General features: G+C 48.4%; 1 protein-coding gene across 1 annotated transcript in view; it reads right to left on the bottom strand.

The window, feature by feature from the left end:
- The window catches only part of MACO1 (macoilin 1), a gene marked incomplete at its 5' end in the record, with an annotated part of 58,847 nt that overhangs the window by 14,133 nt on the left and 35,805 nt on the right, over positions 1–8,909 (bottom strand). The window contains 3 exons of the mRNA XM_006159472.3: positions 65–185; positions 2,725–2,907; positions 4,502–4,660. Of these exons, the coding sequence (XP_006159534.1) occupies positions 65–185; positions 2,725–2,907; positions 4,502–4,660 (463 nt within the window). The remainder of the gene's footprint in view (positions 1–64; positions 186–2,724; positions 2,908–4,501; positions 4,661–8,909) is intronic.

Genomic DNA, 8,909 nt, shown 5'->3' with positions numbered 1-8,909 from the left:
CAGCGGCCCCCCGGGGGGGGGGGGGGGGGGCCTGCCTGTGCGGGGCAGGCTTGCTCTCCGTTACCTGAACTTTAAGTTCGAGTTCTCGGATCTGGTCTTCTTTCACCTTCATGTCCATTGTGAGCTTCTTGCCCTCTGCTTCTAGTTCTCTGATCCGATTCCGTAAGGTTTCGGTACACTCGCCCCTTGTGAAAAAGATTAGGAAAGAAAGGGATTTGGAAGTAAGCAAATGGTACTTACAGTGCAGGGCTGGTAACTCTTACATGAAACGCCTGGCCCGGTTTTGGCTTTTGGCTCAGTATGCTCATGCTAATGACTGCTTGAGAATTTCAGCAACGGCCGACAGTAGCCAAGGCAGTGTCTGCATTAGCCAGGTACTAAGCTAGCTACTTCAGCCAGACGCCCTCTTCAATGTAACAATCTAAAGAGCCATTTTCCAGATGAAAAAAACTGAAGCTACACAGGTTGCCCAGCTTGTAGGTCACACAAACCGGGATACGAACTGAGGCTTCCTAGTTTCCCAGTCCAACACCCTCACCACCTGGGCATGGCGAGACAAGGTGCACCACACCAAGCAGGACGGACGTGGATGTGCAGTCTCCAGCAGGGGGCAGTGGACTAGGAACATAACCACAACTTTTCCTCCCCACTTTGGAGCAGCTCTGCATTGGAAATTGGAACACCCTTTGATAACGAAGTTGCTGGAACCTAGAGTAGACAGGAAAAGAGGGAGCAGCATTAGGCTGCTTCTCAGGGGTAGGGTAAGGGACTAGCTGAAAGATTTGATGGCAATAGCCTGGGTAGGGCTGCTAAACTACTGGGCTCCAGAAACAGCCTGAGGAAGGAAGTAGGTGTCCTGTGCCTACCAAAAAAGAAGATCCGATAGAGAACGACACCCTGAGATTTACGTAAGGAAGAACACAGGTCTATGGCCCAGCTTCGGTAGTGTGTGTGCAGGCGGACACTGACACTGGGAAGGCTAGGCCTCGTGAAACACCCAGGTTAAATTCCTGGCCCACCACAGAAGGCCAGGGGCAGTGGGGTGTCCCTGTAGTCCAGCTACTTGAGGGGCTGAGGCAGGAAGAAAATCTGCTGGTCTAAGTGCTTCCAAAATGCTTACAATTTTTAAACAAACACCTGTATCCTACGTCCGCCATCGGCGGCCTAGTTGAGAGTCTTCTTAATCTCCCTAGATGCTGTACTGACGGGCCGGCGAGCTCAGCCACCTGCGCCCGGAATCTGCTGGGGAAGGCAGGACGGCACAGGAGGAGTTCCTGCTCACTGGTATTTCCCAAAAGGAGAAATGATAATTCACCAATTATTCTACGAGGGCCAGAACCCCAGAGAAGGCTATTAATATGCTAAATATTGGCAAGTATATTACTTGTTTAATGTAACAAAGCAAAACTCAAAGAGGACTTACAGTTGAATTATATCACGCAGACACGAGTTAGGACGGAAACTAAAAGTGAGACAAATAATTTCCTATTGCTCTGCATCTGCAAACCCATAACTGACTCCCACACCATGCAGATGGACTTCACTAGTCAAAAACAAACAAACAAACAAAACAAAACAAAACAAAAAAAACACAACAACAACAAAGAAAATGAAAAAGTGGTATTTTAAAAAGGTTCTTAACTATTGAAATCCAGAGGGTAGTTACATACCAGTTTTTGGAATGCCTATATAGAGGGTTATCTTTTTGTTCAAGTTTTGCTATAGGGCACATGCACTTGCCAGAGAGGGAGTGCACACACGCACTCCCCAGGGGAGATGGCCACACTGCAATCCCTTCTCCTCCACTTTCCTCTTGGGATTTTGGACATGCGCACATGCGTGCCCAGGAGGTTTCTCAAGCCACCAGGTCTGGGACTCAAACTGTGCAGTTGGCCGTGTGGGATCTAGGGCCTTAACCACCACACCACCTGGCTGGCCTGAGAGATACTTTTCGATGACATAGAAAGTAGTGTCCAGTTTCGATCTCTCCAAAATACAATCTGTCATACTAGATTTTTATGTTCATTTATTTTTTCCATCTCATTTGACAGTTTGCTGATGGCCAATGAAGACATGAGTAGTCAGTGTACAGTGCTGGGCTGGCAAGAGTCTACCTTTCTTCCCTCTTGTTTCTACCAGTGTACAGTGCCGGGCGAGCAAGAGTCTACCTTTCTTCCCTCTTGTTTCTTTTCTTTCCTTTTCTTCCTTCTCTTTCTTTCATTTTTTGTGACAGGGTCTCACCAGGTTGCTCAGGCTGGCCTCGAACTCAGCAACTCCTGCCTAAGTCTCTCCTGAACAGCTGGGGTTACAGGCACAAGCCACCATGCTAGGCCCCTTTCTTCTATTTTAAAATGAAGAAGTCCACAAACACACACACCTTGGAGTGGAGAGCAATGAAATTCCAGATGGAGTCTCTCAAAGCATTCTGTAATCCTCGGTCTCACAGAAAGAGACTAGAACCCTTTGTATGAGCAGTACGTTGCTCCCCGGGATGGAGGCATGGTGCCCCCCACCCCACTGTACAGGTGAGGTCACTGGGTCAGGTAAGGTGCGGTAAGCCAGGGCAAGTGTGTACAGTTTAAAGCAGCTAACAAAGCGGTACTTACAAGCAATCCACGCGTACATGGCTGTCAGGTCTGACCCTCCCCGGGGCAGCGATCCCCGCGTGTGCCCTGGTACAGGACAGCCCACCTTGGATAAAAGAAGCACGTGGCATGGACATACCTAGACGCAGCAGCAAATGCAACAGCCCGGGCAGCCGTGGCTTCTTCTAATTTCTTCCTTTTTTTCTCTTCCATTAACTGCTTTTCTACAAAACTTCGGGCTTCCTGTTCAGCTTTCAGTTTTTTCTCCAGCTGGCTGATGCTCTGCTTGTCTTTCTGCTTCATCTGCACAGCGTTATGTAACCTATAAGGGAGCGATGGCCAGAGTCTCACAGTTAGCAACGCCCGGGACAAGCGCGGAAAACGTGGCTTTCTCCCACCATTTGAAGGCCAAGTAAGCAGGAGGTCTGGACAGCAGACCCTAAGTGACAACTCCCAGAGTGCCCGGCCGAAATGTACTGCTTTATCTAACGATTTTTAAACACCACTAAACAAGCTGCCTTACGAGACACAGAGTCAGACCTCGTCTCTGCTCTATGGAGGTAGGGGCCAACAGAAAGTAGTAGAAAAACAAAAAAGGAAAAAACAGGTTTCCAACACGGGAGAAGACAACTGCAGAACTAATCCTAGTGCCCAGGGTGCCCTGAAAGAACCTCAGCCTGACCGAAGGAACCTTGATGGGACCAGCCCCGCTGAAAATGAGATGGGGGCTTCTGTCCCTGAATACAGTCACGCTGGGGCCAGGCCGCAAGCTTTCCTTCCCATCTGTGCGACGCGTTCTCTGAGGGCCCTCCAGTCCATCTCCTGGCCACAGGCCACTTAACCTCAGAGGTCACGTTCTGCCACGTCCCTTCCTGCCTACTACCACCCAGTTTCTCATACCAACTGACGTGAGCTTACCACTGGGCGTCCTGTGTGTCACTGTTTGGAGCCCCACGAATGTTGGTCAAAAGCAACAGAGAGGCTATTGGCCTGCACGCTCTGGCTTTTAAATTGCATACCTTAAAATGTTGGCCTCCCATTTCACCAAGGAAAGCCCAGAAAGTTGAACAAAGACACACATTTCTTAGAAATTTTTAAAAAGGTGGTGGGGGGAGACCCATGTTGAGTCAAGCAGTAATTTCACAATGAATTAACATTGAGCTTAAAAGAACTTGCACAGGGGCCAGCAGGTGGCATGGTGGTTAAGGTGCTGGACTTGCACATGGCTGACCACGGTTCAAGTTCTGGATCTGGCGGCTTGCTTTCTCACTTTCCTCTCACTCTGTCCCTCTCTGATCAAATTAAAACAAATAAATAAACTTAAATAAGATAATTCTTTAAAAAAAAAAAAAAAAGATCTCACACAGAAGACCTGGCTTACTGCCTGCCTCTTCACATAAAACCAAAGTTCAGCGTCACTTCTTTTAGTTCTGAACTAAAGTGAATATGGTCTAGTCCTCTGAAAATCTTCAGGCAAAGGAGCAAGATTTTCAAGTTGTGGCAGAACTACGTCTTGTCAATTTCATTTATATGAGGAGACATCAAAAGGTCCATGGAAAATGGAACTGAAGTACATGTTTGTTTTGGTGGGAGAAAGTTCACAAGCTATGTACCATTTTTTCACAATAGCCATTTTCCATGAAGATTTTGAAGACCCCTCATGTTATCACAAAAACTTCAACTATTTTAAACTGCGAGAAGTTATTAAATGAGAGGAGACAAAATAGTTACATTAACAAACAGTTTTGTTGCAAGTTAATATTTTCCTAGAGTTTATAAAGATGTTGACTATCTGGTACTAATGAACTATTTTCAACATTTTATTTAAAACCCTCTTGGTGGGGTCCCTGGGCCACCCCTGAAAACGAGGAGCCCGAGGCCCCGGCGGGCGGCGGAAGGCCGTGAGGTGCACGTACTTGTTCTGCAGCAGCTCGTTCTCCTGCCGGAGCTGGCCCATCTCTGAGCGGATGCCTCGCTCGGTGCTCGAGAGGGAGCTGATCTGGCTGCGGAGCTCTTGTTCCACTTGCCTGCTGGCCTGCAGGTCGGCCTTCAACTTTTTAATGTCCTGTTCCAGCCTAGGAGGAGAAACGGGGCATTTTCACCTGGGAGAAGGTAGCCACAGGGGTCTGTGAGACCCTAGGTGAGGTCCCGACTGCTGGGCGGGCGGCAGAGGAGCCCACTGGCAGATCCTGCCGGCATAAGGATGCCTGTGACTGGCTTAATTCTGTGTCCCCAGCCCCCTCTCCCCCTAGGGGCAACTTCAGCCTCCCGCAGACACCTGTGAGCCCTGCAGGAAAGCGTGGTGCCTCTGAGCACTCACACTGCTAATCAAGGGGTGGGGGAGGCAGAGAGAAGCTGAATGTTCAGGCCCTCCCGACTGGCGACTGCTCCAGGCCACACTGCAAGGGAAGTGTGTTAGAAGAACCAGCTCATGACCCACACTTACTGCTTTGAGATATTCTGATGGGTCAGAATTTACTGTCTGAGATTCCTTCCCACCACGTGCCTAGAAGAAAACAGTGTCTATGACAGCCTTTTGAAACTGTGAGCCTCTGTGCTAAAGGGCGTTTACACTGGCAGAAAAGCCCATTAGACTAAACAAGAATGCAGAAAGGAACAAAGCCCCTGCTCTGAGGATCACAAAGTAACCATCTGTGAACTGAAGCCCCCTTCCGCTCTGTTCAGTCTACGTTCTTCAGTACAATGGGTTCATTTAGGATGATGCTTACTGGGGACCTGTATATATGCACGTGAGCTACTGAAGAGGACCAACAAAGGGGTCCCCGCTCCATGACGGGACTTCACAACTTTACTAGGGCTAAGAAATAGGGCATTCGAACGACTACACAGCACAGCAAGGACGGCTATGGTAAAGCACGTGCTATGAGGAGCATCGACAGCAGCTGCGGTTCATGGCCACTTCTGTGTCAGCACTATCCTGTAGGCTTGATGGCACGAACACGTCGGATCGCACAGGTACAGGCCAAGTGCAGTAATTCTTCCCACTTTACAGACCACAAACTCCAGGCCAGGGAAGGTTGCAGCCCTGGGTCACCCAGACAGCTCGGCTCGCAGCTGCTCTCTTCGTCCTAGGCCATGCTCTGGCCACCGCATCCACAGCATGGTATGAGCAGTAGTGCTACAGCAGTTCAAAGACTGGGAGAGGCCTTGCTGAGAAGATGGGAATCAGGTTGGACTCTGAAGGTTGGGCAGGATTTGGAAACACAGAAAAGGAAGACAGGACGTTCTAAATGAGGGAGAAATATACTCAAAAACTCAAAGGCAGGCAGCAGGTGGTGTGGAGGTTAAGGTGGTTGGAGCCCACATGGTCGACTGCATGAATTGAGCTCCAGATCCAGCAGCTTGAAAAACACACCTGGACCATGTGTGCATGTGCGCCCGAAGTCCCAAGGAGGATGGAGAAGAGACTGCAGTGTGGCTATACCCTCTGTGGGGGATCTTTCCCTCTCTCTCTCTGAGTGTCTCCAGTGAGCGCATTCGCCCTATAACAAAAATTAAAAACAACCCTCAAAGGTAAGAAGAGCCATAAAGTGTTGAGGGCAGGCCACCAGTTCAGCCCAAGGCAGGCTGGCACCGTGACAGAGCGGGAAAGGACAGGGCGGGTCTGCAGATGGGACTGTGAACAGTGGCACTGAAGGTTGGCCAAGGAGGGCTACCACAGGAGCCTCGGGAGCACCTTCTCCATCGGGATTCGAACCCCTAGGGAGGGGAAGTCAGCGTGCTCCGCTGACCCTTGTACAGGTTACACAACCCGCACACCCACAGAGCCGATTCCTGGGCGGCACTAGCAGCCTCCCCTTGGGACTGTCAGCACAGACGCTGGCCCTTATGGGCATGTTTCATTAAGCACAACTTCTCCGGCCTCCCACTGTGGTTAAGCCTGGCTCACGCAGTGTGTGTGGCCTGACTTCCCTTAGAAAACAAAGACCAGCTTTATTTACTTTTCCACCATTAGGCAACTTTAAAAAGAACCCCCCAAAACATAGCACCTTGCAGGTGCAGTGGCCAGTCCTCCTGCCCAGCGCCAGTGGGGCAGGGCATGGCCTAGAAACTGCTCCAGAAGCGCCGATGTCTCCTGGCACAGCTCACTCCCCAGAGAAGGGTCACGAGCTGACGCCGCGCCACACTGTCCCTACTGCCAGGGTTCCTGCGGTTGAACGTCCCGCTGGAGCTGCCCTGCACGGCCATAGACGGGCATTTACATCATCGCCACACTGTCGTCCACCCCCAAGTAACCCAAGGAGCATATTCCAAAACTGGCCGATGTTGTCAGGCTAGCCCCAGTATGAAGTTTGGCTAGAAAATGTGTTAGGTAGTTCATCTTTCTAGAGAAGTCCATTTCACAGTCTGAGGACTACATTTTTAGTAGAAAGGGTGAGATTTTCGATGAGAATAGGGACTTGGCATAATTTAGTGCCAGGGTCAGGTTCTAGACTCCGCTCTGGAGTCGACCCCATAACCTTCCAGGCCTCTATTCCCTCATCTGAGGCCGGCGAGCTCTAAAGTGCCTCCGAGTGTGGCCTAGGGTTCCTCCACCTGACACACTTACAGAAGGCAGCGATCGCTTCTTCAGATTAGCAGAGGAAGCTGCGGCGTGTGCAGACGCACCGGGATCAAGTTCCACACACCCAGCTACTGGGGCAGGACAGGTGCCGCAGCTGGGGACGGAAGACAAGTGCAATCTGCAGAGGCTAGATGCCAATCACGCTGAAATTACTTTCTTTCATTTCTAATCTTTAAAAGCCAATTTTCAAACTAAGAACAACAATATTTATTCCAAGTGAAATTTTAGAGTTCCATGAAAGACGTGAAAATCCAAAGAGCTAACGCAGTTCTGAGACCAATGAGTACAAAAATCTAGAGTGTACCTTCTGGGCACCATGGAACACTGAACGGCATTACATAGGTATTTTCATGTGGAACTTCTATGAAAATTTTGTCAAAGATAAATAGAAGCACAATATAACAAAAATAAAACGAAATGGTTACAAGAGCATGTTTGCTTTGTGAAAATGTATAAACCATACACAAGATTTGTGTAGTGCTGTGTATGTGTGTTAGATTTCAATTTAAAAAAAAGGTTTATGTAAAAAATTCTCTGTCCATCTCTCTACAGCAAGTGTATGTGACCTGTTGCAAAAATTTATATGTAAACTCATACATACACACATGCACGTGTGTGCACGCGTACACACACACCTCACAAGGCACTGAATTAAAATGCTTTTGGAGTTTCATAAGTGCTACCATTAATTTTATAAAATTCTGAATTACTGGTTGCCAAACTATTGCAAAAAACATGTGAGTATGTGTGTGCGTGCCCAAAATCCCAAGAGGAGAATGAAGGAGAAGGAACTGTGGCGTGGCCACCTCCCGGGAGTGATGTCTCACTTTCCCTCTCACTTTCTCTCTGTCTCTCCAAGGAGGGCACACACTCTAGACCAAAAATGTCTCTTAAAACAAACAGACAAACCAACCAACCCTGTGAGTTAAAGCCAGCATTCCCAGCTTAAGGGACCTATAGGAACACTGCCTTAATGTGTGCGGTAATGTAAAGGGCTAAATGGCAAATTCTTGGTAAGTTTAAAAGCATATCCTGGGCAATTACTGCCTTTCCACAGAAAGCGTTCATTTAACCTTGGAGATCCACTGCATATTTTAAATCTTTACCATGGTAGGCAAAAAGATGATCTACAACCCCCTATTCAATTTATTTTTTAATGCAAAACGTTAGTAGCAAAAACTGAGTACGGATGCCAGGTGGTGATGCTGCAGTGACACAGCTGGCCCCAAGGGGAAGTTCCTGGGTTCGTGCCCTGGGACCTCCCTGTGCACACTGGGCATGAGTGTGTGCCAGTGAATGTGTGGCTGGGGCTGGGGTGGGTCATGGGGTGGGACCCAGCTGGAGGTGCCTGTCTGTCTCTTCCTCTCTGTGTCTCCCTCTCTCATGCAGGAGAGAGAGAAATAGATTTAAAAAAGAAAGAAAGAAAGAAAGAAAGAAAGAAAGAAAGAAAGAAAGAAAGGCACTGAACACAAGAGAAAAAGAAGGAAAATATAAAGAAATCAGTATCCTCTCATCTAGCCAGAACTGACCACTATTAGCATTGGCGTACTTCTTTTCTGTATGTCTTCTTTACTGTTTCTTCACACATGTAAATGTGTAAGTGTATTTATTTAAGACAGGTCAGAGAATGCCGCATATACAGCCTACACATGGTAAGTACCTACTTATGCTATTAGAACATTTTTGTGAACAATTACTATATACTATTCCATTGTTGGAGCCAGTGGGTGGTGTGGTGG

This window comes from Tupaia chinensis, unplaced genomic scaffold, assembly GCF_000334495.1.
Source record: "Tupaia chinensis unplaced genomic scaffold, TupChi_1.0 Scaffold000628_1, whole genome shotgun sequence".
NCBI lineage: Eukaryota > Metazoa > Chordata > Mammalia > Scandentia > Tupaiidae > Tupaia > Tupaia belangeri.
The sequence above is the reverse complement of the archived record's forward strand: the minus strand, read 5'-3'. Positions and strand labels throughout refer to the sequence as shown.